The sequence below is a fragment of the Myiozetetes cayanensis genome, unplaced genomic scaffold (genome assembly GCF_022539395.1).
Source record: "Myiozetetes cayanensis isolate MyiCay16 unplaced genomic scaffold, myiCay2020 scf31, whole genome shotgun sequence".
Taxonomy (NCBI): Eukaryota; Metazoa; Chordata; class Aves; order Passeriformes; family Tyrannidae; genus Myiozetetes; species Myiozetetes cayanensis.
In genome coordinates this window covers 4298585-4318999 of record NW_026087533.1, presented here as the reverse complement: position 1 = coordinate 4318999, position 20415 = coordinate 4298585, and the positions used below count along the sequence as shown (strand labels likewise).

Here is a 20415-nt window from a genome sequence, read left to right as displayed (position 1 = left end):
CTGTGTTCAGGTTTTTTTTTGCAGCCAGCTCAAGAGACTAAAACCATACGGAGCTTGAGGCAGGGCCCGGACATTCCAAGCAGAGCACACCTCTCCTATTTGAGGCTTTTAAGAAAATAGATCTGTGAGGAAAAAATGACCGTGGCAGTCGATAACACTTGAGCCCTGGGCAAAACTCCAGCCTCGAAGCTGAGATCTTGCTCCAGTTGTGATTACAGAGGGTTCCAGTCCAAGCAGGGAGAAAGTCTCTGGCATGGGGAGCCTGCCTGGCAAGAAGCACTCTGGGAGGTGTTGCCCGCACACACAGCTGCGCTGTGGCTTAATCCACACCGGCTTGGGGAGGGAGAAAATGCATCCAAGTGCCGGGAAGCACCTCCTTGCAAAGCTGGAGTGACAGCTGGGTGTGTCTGGGCTGATGCAGGGGCAGTGCTGTCCCTGTGGAATCAAAGCCAGGACGTGGAAAGCACAGGGTGTCAGCTGTGTGCTCCCACCTGCTGAGCTGGTGCCTCTCACTGCACATGGGCTGGGGCTCTAATTCCCGGGAATCAGCTGCAAGGGCTGGGATTGGGCCCTGAGTCCCTGCTGATGGGCTCTGACAGGCTGCTAGAGGAGCCTTCCCTGAACTCCAGGGGCACTGCTGCCTGTGCAGGAACAGAGCAGAGGGTTTCTGGTCTCCTCTGAGAACTGCAAAGGGGACAACATCAAGCAAATAGCAGTTGTAGCTCAAAAGGGCAGCAAATGAACCTGCAGAATTGCATCCTCTGATGCCAGGGGTGGCTTTGCCAAGAGGCAGCACCATCCTGGCCAAGGCAGAGGCAGCAGGAGGGACTGGAGGGACAGTCCCTGAGGTAAGAGCAGCCACACTGCGTGTAATCACTGTGCAGGGGACAAGTGGAAGTGTGGAAAGTCTCTCCTCGCAGAGGGTGAGGAATAACCACCCTCCTTATCTGCAGGGAAAGGGCAAAAATCCTTGGGTTTATCTCCCAGCCGGATTTGTGAAACATTCCAGGGGCTGCTGCTGGGGATGGTTTTCCCTTGGCCCACATGGAAGGACCCACATGCCCCACTCTGCAGCACCACCCAGGACTGGTTTCAGACACCTCAACCTGCAGGTACAGCCTCTGGGAGGCTGGATCAGCGAAGAGATCCAGCTGGAAATTGGCTCAGCCTGGGAAGCTCCGGGGGGCAGCAGGAATGCTGGAGCAGGGCTGTGCTCAGGACAGGTGCTGGCTGGTGGGTCATGGCGAGCAGACACACGTCCCTGGGCTCTGTCACCAGCTGGAAGCAGGGCCAGGCAGGCAGGAGGGAGGCATTCCTGGGAACAGCTGTCCCCAGGGGTCACCCTGTCTGCGCCACCACGCTGAGGTCACTCACTTCATCTGCAAACACAGACTGGAGGCTACCGACCTGCTGTGGGGGGCTTTGGTTAATGTTTTGCAAGGCCACTGTTCCCAAGGTTGGAGGCAGCCACAGCACTGCAGGGCATGCACAGAAATGGGAGGGGGGAGGCAGTGAGATGGTTTCTTGCTACCAAAAAAAAAATCTGTTTTCACAGGAATGAAGCTGGGCTGCACCTCGGACAAGTGCTCTCCTGCAAAAAGCCAGAGGGTGCTGTCTAGGGGAACACAAAGGCATTTATAGCTATGAAATGGCTAAAAAAAAAAAGAAGAAAATATTCCTTTGGTGCTTGGAGAAAAGGGGGACAAGGCACGAACCACCTGGCAGCAATGTGAGGAGGGTGTAAGCTTTGCCCTGGAGGCAGGGCAGGGATGGCACAGCTTTATGGGCACTGGGAACCCCCCACAGCTCACTGACCTCACAGGCCTTCTGCAAACAGGCAGCTCCTCTGTGACCCAGCCTTACCAGGAACTCGATCTTTGTTCCTCCAGGAACTGTGCTCAGCTGAACAAACCCACCCAAAGGCAAACACCTCGACTGGGGCAGGGCTGTGATATCCCCAGTGGGCAGAGCTCCCCCTCTCCCCTTCCTCTGGTTATTTCTAGTTCCTCTTCCCGTTCTCTGGTTATTTCTCCTTCCTCTCCCCAGTCCTGCTTCCTCCCCACAGACACTGCCCTGCACTGCTGGGGCAGGATGCAGCTGGGGTTTCACCCCAGTGACTGTTTTAGGATGCTATCAAATAGAACTCGCTGGCTGCATGGAAAAGAGGTGGTTTTACCTCTTTTTCTGTTTTACATCATGCCAGTTGATCCCGAGGTGTCTGATGACGATGGAGACACGGCAACAGGCACGTCAGGTGCTGGCAGGGTGGAAAATGAGGCAGGAAAAGCAGCAAAGAGCCTGAGTGAGCGCAGGGAGCCTCAGCGGGACGGGGAAGGACGACGAGAGGGCAGTGGTGGGTCCTGCTGGGCTGGGTGTGCTCTGCCAAGGGCAGCGCTGCACGGAAGGGACGGGGATACCGAGGGAGGGGGATAGCGATGAGCTGTGTGTCCCCAAGGGAAGGGGACAGCGGGGAGCTGTGCGCTCACCCAGCACACACACAGCTCCCATCCTCTGATGCGCACAGAAACGCAGCCCTGGGAGGGGTTTGGATGCCGCCCCAGCGGGAGCTCGAAGCCGGAGGATGCAGCCTCACTAGGTGTCAGCAGAGCCCCGCTCTCGGCGATCCCGCTGCCGTGCCCGGCCGGTCCCGGGCTCGCTGGGGATCCCGGTCCCCGCCGTGACCATCTATGGTAGCGCGGCGAGCGCAGGAAGCGGCGCCGGGGGCAGCCGAGCTCGCCGGGTTTTCTCCTCCCTCCCATCCTGTCAACGTGTCCCGGCCCTCGCCGGGGGGCTCTCCGTGCCCCCCCAGCCTCTCTTTAGGGGTGTCAGGCACGCCGAAGCCCCTGGAGACCCCCAGACCGGACAGAGGGTCCCAGACCTCTTAAGGACCCCAGAGCCCCCAATAACCCTTCCTGGGGGGAATCTGCAGTCCTCCCCTGGGGGGGTGGTCCCAGCTGCCTCTGCCGGGGGTCCCAACCCCTCTGTGAGGGCTTCGGGGTCCGAGAGGTGCCCGAATCCCCCCCAGCCCCTCCCGGGGGTCCCGCTCCCCCCGGCCCCTCCCACAGCACTGACCCCGCCCACAAAAGCCCCGCCCACAAAAGCCACGCCCTTCATCCCCTCCGGCCACGCCCACACCGCGTACACCCGCCAATCGCGGGGCGGCGGCCTCCTCAGGCCCCGCCCCCCCAGCGCGGGGCCGTGCGCACATCCGGCGCGCGGGGCGGGGCCGGAAGCGGCGGGCGCGGGGGGGGCAGGGCGGCGGCGGAGCGGGAGCGGCGGGAGGTGAGAGGGGACCGGGAATACCGGGAACAGCGGGAACAGCGGGAGTACCGGGAATACCGGGAACAGCGGGAGGGGGGACACGGCCCAGCCCCGGGGGCGGCAGGGGAGCGGGCACCGGGAACACCGGGATCACCGGGAGCGGGGGGGACGCGGCCGTGAGCCCGGTCCTGGGGGCGGTACCGGGGGCTGGGAACCGGGGCGAGGGGTAGGGGGAAGATGAGCCCGGCACCGGGGGTCAGTACCGGGGGGCCCGCGGCGGAGTTCGGGACCCCGGCCGGGCTGCTGCGGTGGATCCGCTGAACGCGGTGCTTTTTGGGGTAATTTAGTCACGGATCGGTGTAAAAGCCCCGGCCGGGGCAGCCTCGGGGGTCCCGGGGACACATTCCCGGGGGTGGAGAGACTCACCGGGAGGGCAGGTGTGTGCCAGGGGTTTGTCCTGGACAGGCAGGTGTGTGCCAGGGGTTTATCCTGGACAGGCAGGTGTGTGCCAGGTTTATCCTGGATGGGCAGGTGAATACCAGGGATTTATCCTGCACAGGAAGGTGTGTGCCAGGGATTTGTCCTGGATGGGCAGGTGTGTGCCAGGGATTTATCCTGGACAGGCAGGTATGTGCCAGGGGTTCATCCTGCACAGGAAGGTGTGTGCCAGGGACACAGCAGCCTGGAGCGAGGATGGTGCGGTTCTCCACGCCCCAGGTGCCATCTCCATCTTCCCAGGGTGGTTCCTGCCCTCAGCCTGTTGCTGAGTCCTCCCGCTGTGTTCCTGGCAGCGGTTAGGGCGGGATAAATGTGGCACTGCTCTGGGTTTTGTGATGCTGAAAGGGAAGAAATAACAGCTTGGATGTTTTGCACATCAAGTCACGGGATTTTTTTCCCCATCTGGGATTCTCCAGGAGCTGTGCTGTGCTGTAGGTGCACTGGAAAACCAGGAATCCTTGGCATCAGGGAACTGCCGTGTTCCCGTCCTCTTCCAGAGGCAACCCTTGTGTCCCTGGAATATTGCTGAGCTTTCTGGAAGCCAAAAATACCCCCTGTTATTGATGTAGGAAGTTCAGCCAGGCAGGCTGTGCTGGAGCAGGCACAGCTCGGGAGGGATGCTGAGGAGCTGCCATGCTCTGAATTCCTGACATGGAGCTTGGTGCTGCGTCCAATTTAGCTCAGATCCCGGATCCTCCGTTACTCCCCTGGTGGATTCGTCACCCTGGCAGGGAATGGAAATGAGAGGAGTGTGGCAACAGAGTCTGGCAAGTGCAAACCTCCTAATGCAGTCAATTGTGGTGAGAAAGGAGTCTTTGCTCCAGTGCCGAGCGAGGGGACACTTCAACCATCTCTTAATGTGAGAGTAAAACACCAAATAACATTTTTAATGGCTTCAGTAGGGTTTGCTGTATGGGAGAGCTGGAATAGGGGCCAGATGGATTTTCCTTTTTTTTTTTATTTTCTTTTTTTTAAAGCACTTTTGGTTTTCTAAATGAAGTGGATGTGAAATAGCAGGAGCAGCCAGCACGGGTTCTGGCACCATGTCAGGAAGTATTGTTGTACTAGAAACAGAGATCTCTGTCCTGGCAGCTGCTGGGACCAGCAATAGATGTCTTATGTTTGTGGCTGGTCCTGACCACTGACTAAATTCAGGCATTTGACTCCTGTCTTGCTTCAAATAATTCCTTCCTCGATGAGCTGAACTGTTTAAAAAAAAAAAAAAAAAAAAAAAAAAAAAATTCTATGGGCTTTTGGCAGATATAAATGTTGGAAATCATCTGGTAGCTGCTCCCCTGAGATATTCCAGTGTCAGCTCAGAAATAAACTGTGGTATGTTCCTAATTTAGTTGTCCCATCTTTATTTCTCTTTGCCCGTAGAAACAGGAAGTCGCTGATGCAAATCTCACGGTGCTGACAGCAGTTTGTCGGGCTCCTCGCAGCTCAGTGTGAGCAGGAGCGTAGGTTTGACTTGCTTTGGCTATAAAACCAACATTTGTGTCTTCCAGAACGTCTCAGGAAGGGCCCAGGTTAATGTGCTTTAATTTGTAAATGTGATTTAACTTGTGCCGGTTTTATGAGAGGTTGCTCAGCCCTCTGAGGAACCTTTGGCTGGGATGTGCCACTCCCTGATGTTCCCCAAGCAGGAGATTTCCTCTTGCTGTGATGCCCAGGGCTGGCTTTGGGGTAGCTGGTGTTTTTAGAGATAAAATCCCTTCCCTTTATTGCCGTGCTCAGTGTATCCAAACAGTCTGGCTGTGGATGGAGCCTGTTTGTAGCACAGCGTGTTCAAAGCCCTGTTCCCGAGCTGCGGTGGAAATAAAGGGCAGTTGATACATTAACAAATGTGCTGTGAAAACGAATGGCCTCCCTGGCCCACAGTGAAATGTGTGTTTGCCTCGAGTCCATCACTTCCACTCCGCTGGCAATCAGGAGTCCAAGGGAATTTAAACGAGACCTGGGTTGAAATCCTGCAGGGAGAGCTTCCTCTCCCCTCTGGAACTCCAACCCCTGGGAAGTCCTCCTCGTCCCTCCAGAGCACAGGGTGATGTGCAGAACACAAATGACTCTTTGATGATCTGTGTGTCTCAACTTCCCCTTTAGAGAAGGGAAATGGGGCCTGACTGTTTGCACTGAGATCCGTGAAGTCAGTTTGTCGCTTGCTGTCGAATTATTTTTGCATTCAGAGTGATCAGTGGACAAACCAGTGTTTTAGATGTAGCCCAGGCAGGTCCACTTTGTGATTATTTTCGTTTTCCTTGCTAAACGTTCATCTGTGGATTGCAAGCTCTGGTTTAGTTAACGACTAAACCTTTTTGTTTGACTCCATATGGGTTTGCAGGCAGCAGAAATAGCTGCATCCACAGTGCACAGAGCACAGGGGAGGGTGAGTCAGGAGGACTGACTGAGACCCAGGACTTTGGGCTGCCTGCACTTAGCTCTCATTTCGACGCCAATTTACCAAGTGACTTATCTTGTAAGTTGCCCTAATGCCACCCATTATAAACAAATTAAAATGAGTTCACCACCTGCCCCACAGCACCGGGTTTATTGAGCACTGCGAGTTTATGGCTGCTGTCGGGAAAAACACGGAAGGGCATGTCAAATTGGCAGGGGGAGTGGAAGGAATGTGTGTCTCAGGGAGCAGTGGGATGTTAAAGGGCATTAATCCCAGCAGCTGATGCGATATGCTCCTCGCAGCAGCGTGTTTTTACTGCTGGGGGTAGGAAGCAGCCCTCCCATCTGGACTTTCTGGTTTGTAATCCTGATTTGCACTGCAGTTTGCGACTGGGTAAATGGGGCTGATCAGATTAGAGGCCTTGCCTGGAATGTGGTGGGGATCAGTGGTGCAGAACGGCAGCTTTGTCTGCCCAGCACACCCGGTGTCCTTCCTGAACCCCCCTGCCTTATTCCATCCCTCTGCCTTGCTGCTCTCAGAGCCAGGCAGAGCTTCCTTAACAGGTGGCTCTTCTGGGGGAAGGAGCCCACACTTTGAGCATGCTGAGAGCGGGGGAGGCAGAGCTGTGCTCTTGGCTGTGCTCCCACGGGGAGACGTGAGCCCTGTGCTGGATGCAGCAGAGAGCTGAGGATCCTGTGGTCGGGATTTCGACGTTGCACCGAGTTCAGGAGGCAGAGGTGTCATTACTGTGATTACAGGGGTGACTGCCATCGAGTTTCAGCTTCTCTGAACTCTTTCTTGTGTTATCTGGAAGCCATCCAGTCACTGCTGTCTTAGCTTTATGCACAGCCTGTCCTCTGGCTCGCTCTTGGACAGAGGAGGAAACCGCTCTTTTCCTCTTGGAAGGGGGGGTGGCCTCTCCCCTGCCCCCCCCCCCAGCAGTGCTGCTCCTCCTCGTGCAACCAGGAGAAAGAGGGGTGGAAAATGGCCTTGTTTGTCTTGTGACATCAGCGCTGCTGCTCGTGACTAATGCTGGATCTGCCCCACATCCTCTGGAAACTAGGTGAAAGCATGCACTTTGGAGCAGGGCTGAGAAGGCCTGTGAGCAAAAGCAAAACCCCAGTGAGAACCTGAGGTTTCGTTTCTGAGGGGATCCACTATCAGTTCATCGTTCAGCTGAGTAAACCCTGCCTCCCTCTTTGAGTATTTCAGGGAATATTTTGGGAAAGGGGTTCAAGCCCAGGGGGGGTTGGGAGCTTTTGCAGGCCGTAGCAGTGAGAAGGAAGCTGTGTCCAGGCCACAGCAGTGATTCACGCTGCAAAATCTTTTGGTGAGTGGTGATAAGATAAAAATGCCGTTGGTGACTTGCTGCTCCCTCCCTGCATTCCCTGTGCATTACTGTGCTCCCAGCGTGACCCATCTTGTTGCCTGGTGCAGAGGCCCTGCAAAGCAGCAATTAATGGAAAGTTTAGATGACTCTTCAGACTTTTCCAGATGAGATGCTGCAAATGACTCGTGTGCCTCAGCCTCTTTTGCTGTGCAGTGCCTGCAGAGGAGGCTGGAGAGGAAGAACAGGGGCGCGTTGTTGCAGCTCTGCCGCCCCAGCTCGTGCAGCTGCTCCTCTTGGCGTGTGCCGTGCCAGGGCGGCTCGTTCTGCAGGCTGAGGCTCTGCACTCGAGTGATGCTGGGCTTACAGATGTTCCCTGCAGGAATTCAGGGCTCCAGGAGGTCCCTGTGGATGAGTTTATGGGGTCAAACCCTTCTAGTTTTCACCTGGAGCGTGTGAGCTCCCAGCACAGCAGTTGTGCTTCGTTTGCTGTGTGGTCACAGCTGGGACTTTGGCCAGGAACTGACTGCAGGGAGATTCTGGGCAGACTGTTGTGTTACTTGTGTCACTGCAAGGTTAGGAGGTGGAAGTTTTGTGTTGTTACACATTTAAGAAGCTCTTAAAATGGAGTAGAAACTCTTAAAGGAGCGACTGTGGCAACAGCAAGTGGCTGTTGTGTAATCTGACTGTCTCTGCTAATGTGAGAATATTTACTGTCCATCATCAGGGTGCAGAGCTGGGTAGGAATTCTTCTCCTGGAACTGGTGGAGCTTGTCCCAGACAGCTGATAAACCCTCTGCAGTGTCTGGCACCCGAGTTTCCACACTGTCAGAGGATGCAAATAATTGCCATCTGCCTCCGCAGGTTGTGGACAGCGGTCGATATGGAAAGGCTGGTTGAACGGTTGGAGAAGGCTGTGGAGCGCCTGGAGACGGTGTGCCAAGGGCCTGGCATGTGTGGAGAGGGCTCCTCCAAAGGTAAATCCCGGAGCACCTCCCCAGGGCAGTGTCTGTGCTGAAGCCCCGGCCGGGCAGGTGCCGGGCACTGGCGGCAGCCGTGCTGAGCTGGCACAGGGCACTTGTGGGGCTCTGGGGGAGCTGGCCCTGCTCAGGGGGAAGTGGTTACTGTCCTGTGAAGATAAGAACTTCCTGTAGCTGCAGCACTTCCCTCCAGGCTGAGCCTCCTGCGCTCGGATCGTGTGCCCCGGGTGGGAGGTGCAGCCCGGGAGCCCAGTGCCTGTGTGAGTGCTCCCAGTGCCTCCCAGTGACCCCTGTGCCCTGGTTCCTTCTCTGCAGGAGTGGCTCAGTATGTGCAGGCTTTCGATGCCATTCTGTCTGGCCCAGTAGCCGAATACATCAAGATCAGCAAAGAAGTCGGCGGGGATGTGCAGAAACACGTAAGGACTCGTGTTCTCCCTCTGCTCTGGAGAGATGCTGTGCTCTTCAGGGCTGCACTTTTGCTGTCAGCGTCTGCATTCCTTTAGTGCTGCATTCTAGGATCTTTATAATCCCCGAGGATTCAAAACAGATGCCCAGATAACCCTCAGCAGATTGCCACCTACACACACGCGATGAATCAAACCTCCTCCTGGAAATGTTTGGTAGTTAAGTGCCTGGCTCTCTCTAGACCTTGGTCCAGGCCTTTAGGAGGGATCTCAGGAGCTGTTCCACTCTGGTGAGGCTTCTCTTGAGGGTGGCTGTCTCCAAATTCCGTGGTTTGAGATCAGTGTAGCTGCTTCCTCCCAGAGCAGGAGCTGCGGGCAGGGGGACGACTCGTTAACGTGAGCCTGGGTGCAAGGGAATCTCCCTCATGTTTGTCTCTGTCCTCAGGCTGAGATGGTTCATGCGGGTTTGATGAGCGAGAGGGCTCTTCTGGTGGTGGCATCTCAGCATCAGCAGCCAGCAGAGGTGAGTCTGGGACGTCACTGATGAGAAACCTCGTGCGCTCCTCCCTCGGCGTCAGGGGTGTCTGGTGAGCGTTGGGGAGCCTGGGCTGTTGCAGCTGCTCCAAAAGAGGAACTGGAGGAGGACTGGGGACACTTGCCCAGCCGAGGTGGCACTTGCTGAAGGCGTGAACTGCCCCGGGTGCTCCCCCAGGACTGAGCAGAGTTCTGGGGACGATTCTTAGCGCTGCAGAACTGGCATTTTCCAGTTGTTACAGCAACAGTTGTTCTGTAGCTGTCGGAGCAGCTTGTGAGTGTCACCTCACAGCCTCTGTCTCGAGTTTCACCTGGCACCAGCCCTGCACAATCACTGCTCCCTGAGAACCTGCAGACAGGAGCCTGTCTGAGCCAGGAGCCACACTGGGATTTGTGCAGCGTGTGCTTTTCATTCTGTGATGCTCACAGACTTTCAGGCATCAAAGTCCTCCTGGAGCAGAACAGGCACTTCTGTCTATTGAATGGCCTCTGAATAATAGCTGGCCTTTTAGGATTGATTTGTCCTTAGCAGGTAATTTAACACTTTACCCTGGGCTGCTGCTTCTCAGCAGGATGTGTGGCTGAGAACCTGATCCTGAATGTATTGGCTTTTCCCTGCTGAGAACTGTTTTTTCCTGAGCAACAGGATCCCACCTTGCCTTTTGCAGTTATTATCTGGCTCAGCTATGGCTACTACTGTTACCTTGTGGGAGCTGGATTTCTGTGCTCCTTTCCTATTCACTGCAAAATAAATCTGCATCTTTTTCCCCAAACTCAGCATTAGAGGGTTGTTTATCTCTCACCAGGCTGGCTGGGATGCTCTATGTAACCTCCAGCCTGAGAATCTGTTTATAAATCCCACTGACACGTTATTTAAACGAAGGATTATGAACAAAGAACACCTTAATCTAGGTTAGGTCTTTGTGCAGGTTGTCTGGCAGGAGTCTGGTTCTGGAGCAGCCAGTTTAAAATGCAAAATGTGTGAACTCTCAGTGCTTGTGGTGAAGAATTTCCCCATCCTGTGACTGGACAGTGGCACTGGCCCAGAGCTTCTGGAAGTGTGGCCTGGCCAGTGGTGCTTGGGACCTCTCAGTTTTCATCTAAATACGGGAAGGGAAAGCAAGAGAAGCTGAGGCACTTAAAAAGCAAGTTTTGCCCAAATTTGACTCTCTCTGCTGCCACCAGCAGGAGACTTTCTAAGTGTAAAGGAAAGAAAAGTTGCCTAAGAGGGACCTTTGGAAACATGTCTGGTTGCTCTGCTCTGACCTCAGAGCCCTTTTTAGCACTTCCAGTCAGCCTTCCAAGTGAGCAACACACAGAAACCATTTTTACCATCCAAATGCTAAAGATGTGGATTGATTTGAGAAATAACTGGAATCCTGAAGTCTGGCTTGCTAGGATGACCTTTGAACTTGCTGTGACTCTTGATTGTGGAGCAGCCTGTGGGTCCCAAACCTGCCCAGCACCCCTTTCTCTGAGGGCTTGTGAAGGAGGGGAAAAACATAACAAACTGTCTTGGAACAAAAGAATCCAGGAGAGGCAAATGCTATTTCTGTCCTCGTTCCTAACAAGCTTTGTCAGTGTCTCTTGGACTGAACGTGAGTCACAGTTCTTGGCGTGCTCCCATCCGACCGGGAGCAATGACTTCAGCCCTGGAGGAGCCGGGCTGTGGGGCTGAGCTGGGCTTGAGGGGAGGGCCAGGCCTGGGCAGGAGCTGGAGAAGAAACTTGTGCCAGTTGGAATCTTCTCCAGAGTGACCATCAGCTCAGCAGAGCCGCCCGTTGAAGACGTGCAGCCGTTCCAGAGCGCTGCTGATTAATCTTCTTAATTGTTACTGTCCTTCTGCAGAATGCCTTCTCAGCGCTCCTGAAACCCATCTCGGAGCAAATCCAGGCGGTGCAGAACTTCAGGGAGAAGAACCGTGGCAGCAAAATGTTCAATCACTTATCTGCAGTCAGCGAGAGCATCCCAGCCCTGGGCTGGGTGGCCATGGTAAGGACCCCAGTGGGAAGGGGTTGGGCTGGTGGGAAAAGTCTGGCTCACTGCTCAGCTGTTCCAACGTGTTCTTTCTGCTCTAGGCTCCAAAACCTGGTCCTTATGTGAAGGAAATGACTGATGCTGCCATGTTTTACACCAATAGGATCCTCAAGGAGTACAAGGATGTGTAAGTTCTCCTTCAGAGATCTTGAACTCAGTTTAGTGGGTGTGAAGGGGCTGCTCCGGTATCTGACCACAACCGCCTTGGTCTTTAATTCCTTCTTCTTGGATCTCCTTGTGTCCTCAGAGATAAAAAGCAAGTGGACTGGGTGAAAGCTTATCTGAGTATCTGGACAGAGCTGCAGGCCTACATCAAAGAGTACCACACCACGGGGTTGACCTGGAGCAAAACGGTGAGTGCTGGCTCCGTTGGCAGGAGCCGATCAGTGCGTGATTATTGCGGCAGAAACGGAGCCTGTGCAAGTGCCTTTCCTCTCCTCTGCTCTTCTAGGGTCCTGTGGCCACAGAAGGGGCTAAAGCAGCCCCCGCTGCCCCCGCTGGGGTTGCACCCCCCCCTCCAGGCCCTCCCCTTCCCCCTGCCCCCGTGAGCTCCAGCACAGACGACTCTGCCTCGCGCTCCGCGCTCTTCGCCCAGATCAACCGGGGAGAAGGGATCACCTCGGGTAAGTGGGAGTGGCAGAGGGAGGGGAGGAGGGAGAGCAGCCACCAGCGAGGGGACTGCTGGGCTGCAGGGCCTGGTTTTGCTGCTGTCCCCCAGTAAACCTCCTTAGGAAGTGCATGACAAAAACTCCTCTGGTCCCAGTAAGGGGCTGGGAGCCAGAGGCAATGCCATGTGGTGCGTGCTGTGTTCTCATCAATACTGCATCAGTGTTTCCTGCTCCCTCCACTTGTCACAAGCTTGGGCTCAACTTCAGGCCCAGTCCCTGTAATTATTTGCATTTTGGCAAATGTTATCATGATTGGTGTAACCACTGATGTCTCCTCTTGGTGGAACTGCATTCTTGGGGGAGAGCTGGGTCTCAGGTTTGACTTCTCTTGCAGGCTTGAGGCACGTTTCAGATGACATGAAAACCCACAAGAACCCAGCCCTGAAGAACCAAGGGGGCCCTGTGAGAAGTGGCCCCAAACCTTTCACTGCTCCCAAACCAGGCTGTAATGCTAATCCCTCCCAAACCACCTCTCCGAAGGCACCTCCACTGCTGGAGTTGGAGGGCAAGAAGTGGAGAGTGGTGAGTGCCTGCTGTGGGCATGAGTGGGTTGGAGGGATGGGAGCTTTGGAGCAGGGAAGGAGGGGCTCCTGGAGACCTTTCTTGTAAGAGGCATCAGCCTGAAGGCACCTGCAGTTTGCTTTTCAAGGAGCTGCAGTGCCCTGCTGCTCTCGTGGGTGAGTTGCTCTGCATTCAGAAAATGAAGGGTGTTTTCCTTGCCTTTTCAGGAAAACCAGGAGAATGCCACTAACCTGGTAATTAGCGACACAGAGTTGAAGCAGGTAGCATATGTTTTCAAGTGCACAAACAGTACACTCCAAATCAAAGGCAAGATCAACTCCATCACCCTCGGTGAGTGCGAGAACCCCGAAAACTGCTTCTGTGTGCTGTGTGTCTGCAGAACCTGAGTCTCCAAAACCTTTCTGTGACTACTCTGCTTTTTTTTTTTTTTTTGTTCAGATAACTGCAAGAAACTGGGTCTGGTGTTTGATGACGTGGTGGGAATTGTAGAGATCATCAACAGCAGGGATGTTAAAGTTCAGGTGAGCGTCTGTCACCTGCTCTCTGCCAGGAGTGGGACTGCTGCATCTGCAGCGTCTGGTTCTTGGAGTAGTTTTATTTCCAGAACAGGAATGTGCATCTCTGGAGAACATTCATGAAACACCATCTGTCCCACTGCTCTGCAGCTCGCCCAGCCCTCAGGAAAGGGCTAATATTTGCCTCACTGAAAGGGTACAATTTGCTTTTGGGGCTGTGGGGAAAAGCTGAGGCTCTGTGAGGTGGGCAGCAGGAGGCCAGCAGGAGAATATACTCCAGTTCCAGTTTTGGTACCTGGTTTGGGATGGGCAGTTTGCCCAGCATCCACTGAAATTTCATTGTAGAGATCAAACCAAGAAATTAACTTCAGGTTTTTACTAAAGATGGGAATATTTGAGTCCCGCATGTCTGCAGTGGGAGGGGGTGGAGACAAACACAAGAGATAAAATGCTGTGGTTGCCCAGTCCAAGCTAATGGTGCTCTGGCCCTGCCAGGTCATGGGAAAAGTGCCAACGATTTCCATCAACAAGACAGACGGTTGCCACGTGTACCTGAGCCAGAGCTCCCTGGACTGCGAGATCGTCAGTGCCAAGTCGTCGGAGATGAACGTCCTCATTCCCACAGAGGGGGGGGACTTTGTAAGTGCCTGCTGGGAAGTCCCTGTGGAGCTCTGCTTGGGGGATGTGTTTTGAGCCCTGCAGGGAATGTCCAGTTACAGCGAGGTGTGGAGGGACAGCTTCTGGAGTCGGGGGGTTGTGAATGATTCTGTTTTGTGAGAGCTGCTCCTTCCTCGGCATCTCCTGGGGGCAGGAGAGGCAGTGGTGGTGGCTCAGGAGGGTGGCACAGTACATATCTATGAAAAGGAATGCCTGAAGCAGTGGGAGTGGTTACTAGTCTTAGCCATAAACTGATTTTTGATCTGTCTTCACCCTCCAGACTGAATTCCCCGTCCCAGAACAGTTCAAGACAGTGTGGAACGGTCAGAAGTTGGTCACCACTGTGACGGAAATCGCTGGCTAAGCAGAAAAGCACCAAGGCTCATGCCCTCCCCTGGCCCTGCTGTGGGACAAATCTGCTTTCAGATGATTCTCTTAGATTTCTTGTACCTTTCTGCTCTCAAACTGCTTCTCTTCTACCCGAGAGACACAGCTGCCTGCCGTCACTGAAATTCCTCTGCCTGGGGTTTGGGGTAGGTGGCGGGTGAGTTATTGTCCACATCTATTAGCAGGAAGGTGTTATTTTCTCTCCCCTCTTAACTGCACCAATTGATCAGAGTGAACTTCACAGCCAGTCCTGGCAGTTGGCTTTCAGAGTGTTGTTCGGGTTTGGTTTTTTTTTTGTATTTTGCCTTTAAGCAAACTGTTCATGTGAGAGGAACGTTGTCCCCTTTTTAACGAGTAACGGTGTCTGTCGGAGCCCACAGTACCCAGTTGCTATGGCAGATGTCTTGAGAAGGTCCTGGAAGCTGCCAATTCCAGCGTTGGTGGCGTTGCAGGACGTGGGAATGGTTTTGTTGGACCAAAGGGCCGTAGCACTCCACCCTGACCTCTCTTTCATCATTCCTACTAGCTCAGTGTATTTCTGATTGTGCCATGACAGGAGGCTTTAATTAACCCAGTGCCACAGGAAGGCTGCAGTGGTGGAACCCTGGTTACCTGGCAGCCTGGCTGGTAGCTTGGAGCTGAGCACCTCTTACTCCATGAGCCCTCCACCTTCACAAGGGAACCTTTGCCCCAGGGCTTCCTCCTTGGAGCAGCTGAACTCAGGTTCAGTCTTCCAGGACGGTTCTTCTGAACCTGTCCCCTTCCAGCGAGGAAGGGACCTCCTCCATTCCAGGTCAGTTGTAAATACCCGAGTGGGATCAAGTCGGTTCATCGCTCTCTTCCTCATCTGCAATCAGTCCCCATGAAGTGAATCCTCCCCCTTTTCCCCCTGTTGCTTGGCTCTTTATTTTGGTGGGAGCTCATAGCCTCTGTTCCAGGGCCCTGGGGCAGAGTGATGGATCACTCAGTACTGTACTGGCCCATAAAGGGAGCTGCACGTGCTTTGACCTTCATTTTTTTTTTCCAACGCCTCGGGTGGCATAAGCATATCTTAAATGCATTCCCTCTGTAAAAGTGTCAATGTTCTTTTTCTCTAGTACAAAACTTACAAAAGAAAAAAAAATATGCAAAATTTTTTTTTTTTTTTTTTTTAATTTTGAAACTGTCCTGTGACTTGTACTCGTCTTCTCCTGAGGCTTGTGGAAAAACCTTTCTTATGTACTTAAGATTATACAGAAGATAGAATAAAGTTAATGCCAACTTGCTCATTACTGTGGCTCTTGTCTCTTTTTGGGGGCACAGGTAGGACAAGAGGCACCTCTGCCTTGCTTTCCCCAATTCCTTTGAATAGTTTTCCACAGGGAAGCACAGACCTTCCTCAACTCCCCTCGAATCAGCCTCAGTAGTTATCAAACCTCACCTTTTTTAGTTGGTTAGAAGTTCTTTATTGAGTTCAGCTGTACAAAAGTGCATAAAACAAGCCATTAGTTGAAAACTGTCCAAGCTGTTACTACCTGCTGAGTTCCAAACCCTCCTTTTTCCCCAGAAACGCCTAAATTTGGCCCTTTTCCCCCTCCTGAAGGACAGGCTGTAATACAATTCCCCTGCATACAGCCAGGTAAGTCTTGCTGATCCCTGCACTAGTGATTTGGGTTAATACTGCCATTGTGTCCTGCGAGGAACGGGTGATGGGGAACAAACCTCTGGCCCAGCTGATCCTTCTGCATCACCCAGGGACCAGACTGGGCACAGCTCTGAGAGCTGAAGCAGATCTGCCAGGCTCTGTGCAGGATGGAGTGTGTCAGGAATTACACCCAGACAAATCCTGGCCTCCTGCTGCTGTGGAAGTGCTGAGCTAAACCCCCTCCTCTCCCCCCCTTCCCCAGATCCCCGCAGGCTCGGACACACAAAGTGCACTGGACACACAGGAGCATTAACTACAGCAGTAAACCCTTCCCAGGGCTCTCACAGGAGCTTCACTGGAGGAAGGGGAGGATAGTGGTGTCAAACCACTCTTCTGAGAAGTGCAGGTGGTCCCCTTTCACCCCCAGGAACACCAGCTTCCCTGCTTTGTCCATCTCCTGCAGCCCCAGGCGATCCTGTGGAGAGAAGCACGGGGTTCCACCTCTGCCCTTCAGACCTTCTCCTCGTGGAGGGGAACAGGGAATTTCGTGTGGATCCCACAGGAGCAGAGTTCATTAAACACACACTGAAGGGGATTGCCACACCAGTGGCATTCCCACTGCCAGAAGTGGCTGGAGAGAAGTGCCTTCCCAAACAAACAGCTACTGGCAAGGGGAGGCAATGCCCCAGGAATGGCAGAGATGGTGAGAAGAGAAGGGCAGAGCTGTGGGTTTAGAGCTCCTGAAGGCCTCAGGGACACTAAAGAGTGGAAAGAGCAGAAGTCCCCCAGCACCCACCTCCTTGTACAGCGAGGTCTCCTGCAGCGGGACGGTCTCCTTGGCTTGGCCACTTTTGTAAAACCCAAACCACTGCAGGATAAAAGCAAGGGAACAGCTGCTGAAGGGCTCCCAGGGGCCAAGCAGGCCTTCAGCAGCTTCTGCTGGAGACCATGTGGGGTCAGGCCTGTGTATGTGCCCAGCCTGCTCCCCACCAACCTCCAGTTCTGCCACCCAAGGACAAAAAAGAAACCCCAAAACACCACCCAGAAGCAGCTCCTGCCCTGCCTCCCTCACCTCAGAGACTGGAGGGTCCACCATGGTATCGTTGAGGAATTTCACCATCACAAACTTCTTCAGAGCCATCAGGTTCTTCTTGTAGGTCTCGTTGATGCCCTGGATGGAAGCAACCAGGGAGAGGTCAGGGAAACTGCTCCAACCTGCTCTCCACCTGCCCAGGGAGCCCTGGACTGCACCAGCCTCCAGGGTGGGAATGTGCCAACAATCCCGTGACATTCGGGTTCATCTCCAGGCTGTAGGGAGGGGATGGGCCTTTCCTGCCTTCCCAGGAGAGGGAGAGGCTTCCCCCACTGGAATGTGTGGTCTAAGCACGTGGCATGTCCACACCAAGCCCTCCAGAGGAGCTCAGTGACACAGGAGTCAGTCTAGCAGCAAAAATACTTGGGGGTTCAGGGCAAAAAGTGCTTCACTTGGAACTCCAGCAAAGCTGCTGCCAAGGAGAACCAACGTGAATGGAGTCACTGCTAAAGCTTCTGCTCTCCTGGTCACATCCTCCTCTTCCTCCTCCTCCTCCTTACCCTCTCCTGGTTGATATCAGCCAGGAAGATGCTGTTTTTCCTGTAGTCCTCCTCCTTCAGGGGGTCGTGCCAGTACTCAGCTTGCACCAAGCTGGTGAGGGGAGAAACCAAGGATCAGGCTGGAAAACCCAGAGCTGCTCCCATGGCTCTGGCTGCTGATGGATGTACTCACTGCTCCTGGACAGCCTTTGTGTAGGCTCCCAGATCCAGGGTCTTCCGGATCCAGTCACAGACGTGGGAGCTCTCGCCGGGACAGCGAGGAAAGCCGTACACGCCTGGGGGGGTGGAGAGGTAGGACAGCTCAGGGAGCCAAAATTAAATCCCTTAATCCTTCTGGTGGGGTAAAGAACCACCTCTTACACAGCAGGAGCCAAGAATTATCCAGGGAATCAGGCAGCCTTTAATCCTGCAATCCCATTAGGCAGCCATCCCACCCCAGGAGCTGTGGCAAAGATAATGGGGTGGGGAGTGCTGAACCCTGCCCAGCTCACCTGGGCTGTTCCCAGGATGGCTCCTACAACTCTTCCCCACTATAATAATAATAATAATGGCCAGTCTTCGCGAGCGAAGATCCGGGGAAGGTCTTTACACCTTCCAGCCTACGCATTGGATTTTTTAGGTGAGACACAGTGTGCGCGGAACTGAGCCCACCCTTTAATCCTAAGGTTCATCTGCCGGGGCCAAGCGAGCTTGGACGGTGGCAGCGAGGTCCTTAGGACGTAGGTGGGTTGCCTTTAAGGGCTAACGAGCCCCACCTGCCCGGGAGTGGCCCTGACCGGGAATCGAACCCGGGTCTCCGCGGTGATAGCGCGGCGCCTTTACCACTGGACCACCAGGGGCTCCTTCTTCCCCACTACACTACAAAGAAAACACTGGAACTTCTCAGGGGAGAGTATCTGAAACCCATTTTCAGCCACTCTTAACTGTACACCTCCTAAATTCCATTTCATACCTCCCTTTCCTTGGGGCTTTGGCCTTCCAGACTGGCGACTGTAAAATACCCAGGTGGTTTAGTTTCGCAAAGGCTTTGACCTGTAGAAATTTCTCCTGAAATAACTAATCCCTAGTGCCCCAAGGCATGTGAGAAATCTACTTAGACAATGAGTCATCTACTTACAAAGGTCCCTTTTCACTGCTAGTTAAGCAAGTCCAGAAGATAATGCAGTTGGCTGACGCTAATGACAGGGGCCAAAGCAGATCAACAGCTCCAAGAGCAAAGGGACAGTTCACCTCATAAAGAAAACCACCAGAGTTGAGGGAGAGGCCAAAAAAGGAGCCCCCCCAGCCCCTTCAGGGTGACCAGGAGTTGTGAGAGCTGGGGAGGACACTACCTTGGTGCTGTCCCCCGACGGAGATGAGGTTGAGCATGGGAGGAGAAGGGCACCTCTGGGCCACGGCCCTCCTGTGGGGGAGGAGGAAGAGCTGAGCTCTCATGCCCAGCCCATGAGACCTGCCTCACATGCAGGGCTCACATGCCAAGGCCACAGCTGCCGGTCCTGTGTGGGCTTGGGCACTGGTGTGACGTTTGCAGAGAGAATTTTAACCCTTCCTGGGAGGGAAGGGCCAGAGGCAAACACGCTGCGGGCGCTCCTTCCTCCGGGAAGGAGTCTGGCAGTTTATATCTGCTTAGCACTTCTAAAGGGTTTTAAATCAGAGCCTGAACCCCAGGAGATGTCACTGGACGGGGAGCAGGAGTGTGAACTCACAGGAATTGGCCTCCCTGGGAGAAGCCCATGGCGTTGTAGCCTCCCTTCAGGCGCGGGTCTGCGGCGAGCTGGCTGCAAACCTCCCTCACCTGGTCGTTCACGTTCATGAAGAAGCTGTTCTCCATGTCCTGGGGGATTAGCCAGGTTAAAAACATGTCATTTGTGCACCTTCACAATTGCCTGGTGTTATCTGAAACTCTGCAAGCAGATCCCTAACAGTTGTGGTTTGGAAAAAGGAGCTGAACCTTCACAGTAAGGGAAGTGAAACCCCAGTTTTGAGACTTCACCAGGTCTTTGTTTCCTCCTCTGGCAAAACTGCCTCATGTGGGACAGGGACACTTCCCCAAGCTTCTTCACAACTTGAGTCCCTTCAAATTTTATATGTATACAAATAGAATTAAATTTATAGGTATATAAAATAAAATAATAAACAGTTGTAAATCAACGAGGGTGGCCAGGGATAAAGCTCTGCTTTAGCACAGCATCTATCACATGTATTACCTGGAGTGGTTAGGGTGTGCTAATCACTGGATTTGCATATTAATCCAATTTAGATTAGGGATTTCCTTTTCCCCAGTTCTTTTCTGCAGGTATTAGCTGGACTTTATCGGACTTTATTAACGTGTCAAAGCTGTTTACTCCACTGAGAAGAAAACAATTAGCAGGGAAAGCACAGCATGAATCACTGTGGAATCCTGAGACTGCAGCAACTTCAGACCCACCCACGCGCTCACAGAAACCCCCGTGACACCCCAGTTACCTGTACTAGGTTGCTTCCAATCTTGAGAGACAGAACGTAAATCCCCGGTATCTTTTTCTCCACCAGCTTCTGAACGTAGCCCATGCTCAGCGGGTTGCAGCAGCTGTCTCCTGGGACAGGGAACACCGGGATGCACCGTCACGCCACGCCACGGCGCGGGGCCCTCACCCCCACAGACACACGGCTAGCCCGCGCTGCGAAGGGGCTGGGAGCTGCGAGCCACTCGCGGAGGAGCGACAGCACCTCCCGGTCCCCGCGGACACCGGCGGAGGGGGACACCGGAGAGGAACCGGCGAGCGCCCCCGGGCCTGCTTCAGCCCCCCGCCGCCCCCGCCGCCCCGCCGAGGGTCCCGGCTCACCCATGCCGTGCCAGATGACGAGGGGCGCGGCGGCGGCCGCGGGTCCCGGGCACAGCCCGAGCAGCAGCGACAGCACCGGCACCGCCACCCTGAGCGCCGCCATCTTGGCCGACCACATGACTCGCTCGCGGCACCGGGCGGGGCGGGGCCAGCTCTGGGGGCGGGGCCAGAGCTGGGGGCGGGGT

The 20415-nt window shown here is 54.4% G+C and overlaps 2 protein-coding genes across 2 annotated transcripts; one reads left to right on the top strand and one right to left on the bottom strand.

The window, feature by feature from the left end:
- The first annotated feature begins 4529 nt into the window (after positions 1–4529).
- CAP1 (cyclase associated actin cytoskeleton regulatory protein 1) lies at positions 4530–15459 on the top strand. The gene is made up of 13 exons (XM_050326346.1): positions 4530–4618; positions 8349–8461; positions 8780–8880; positions 9314–9391; positions 11251–11394; positions 11481–11566; positions 11687–11792; positions 11891–12062; positions 12442–12629; positions 12836–12959; positions 13068–13150; positions 13640–13783; positions 14082–15459. The coding sequence occupies exons 1-13, from the start codon at positions 4545–4547 to the stop codon at positions 14163–14165; spliced, it is 1497 nt and encodes a 498-aa protein (XP_050182303.1). The 5' UTR covers positions 4530–4544; the 3' UTR covers positions 14166–15459.
- A 150-nt stretch (positions 15460–15609) lies between these two features.
- Positions 15610–20359, bottom strand: PPT1 (palmitoyl-protein thioesterase 1). The gene is made up of 9 exons (XM_050326358.1): positions 20231–20359; positions 19872–19981; positions 19112–19239; positions 18737–18807; positions 17578–17680; positions 17406–17496; positions 16885–16983; positions 16609–16680; positions 15610–16287 (listed from the first exon to the last, which is right to left on the bottom strand). Exons 1-9 carry the CDS (start codon positions 20346–20348, stop codon positions 16165–16167), a joined length of 915 nt encoding a protein of 304 aa, XP_050182315.1. The 5' UTR covers positions 20349–20359; the 3' UTR covers positions 15610–16164.
- Positions 20360–20415: the final 56 nt, after the last annotated feature.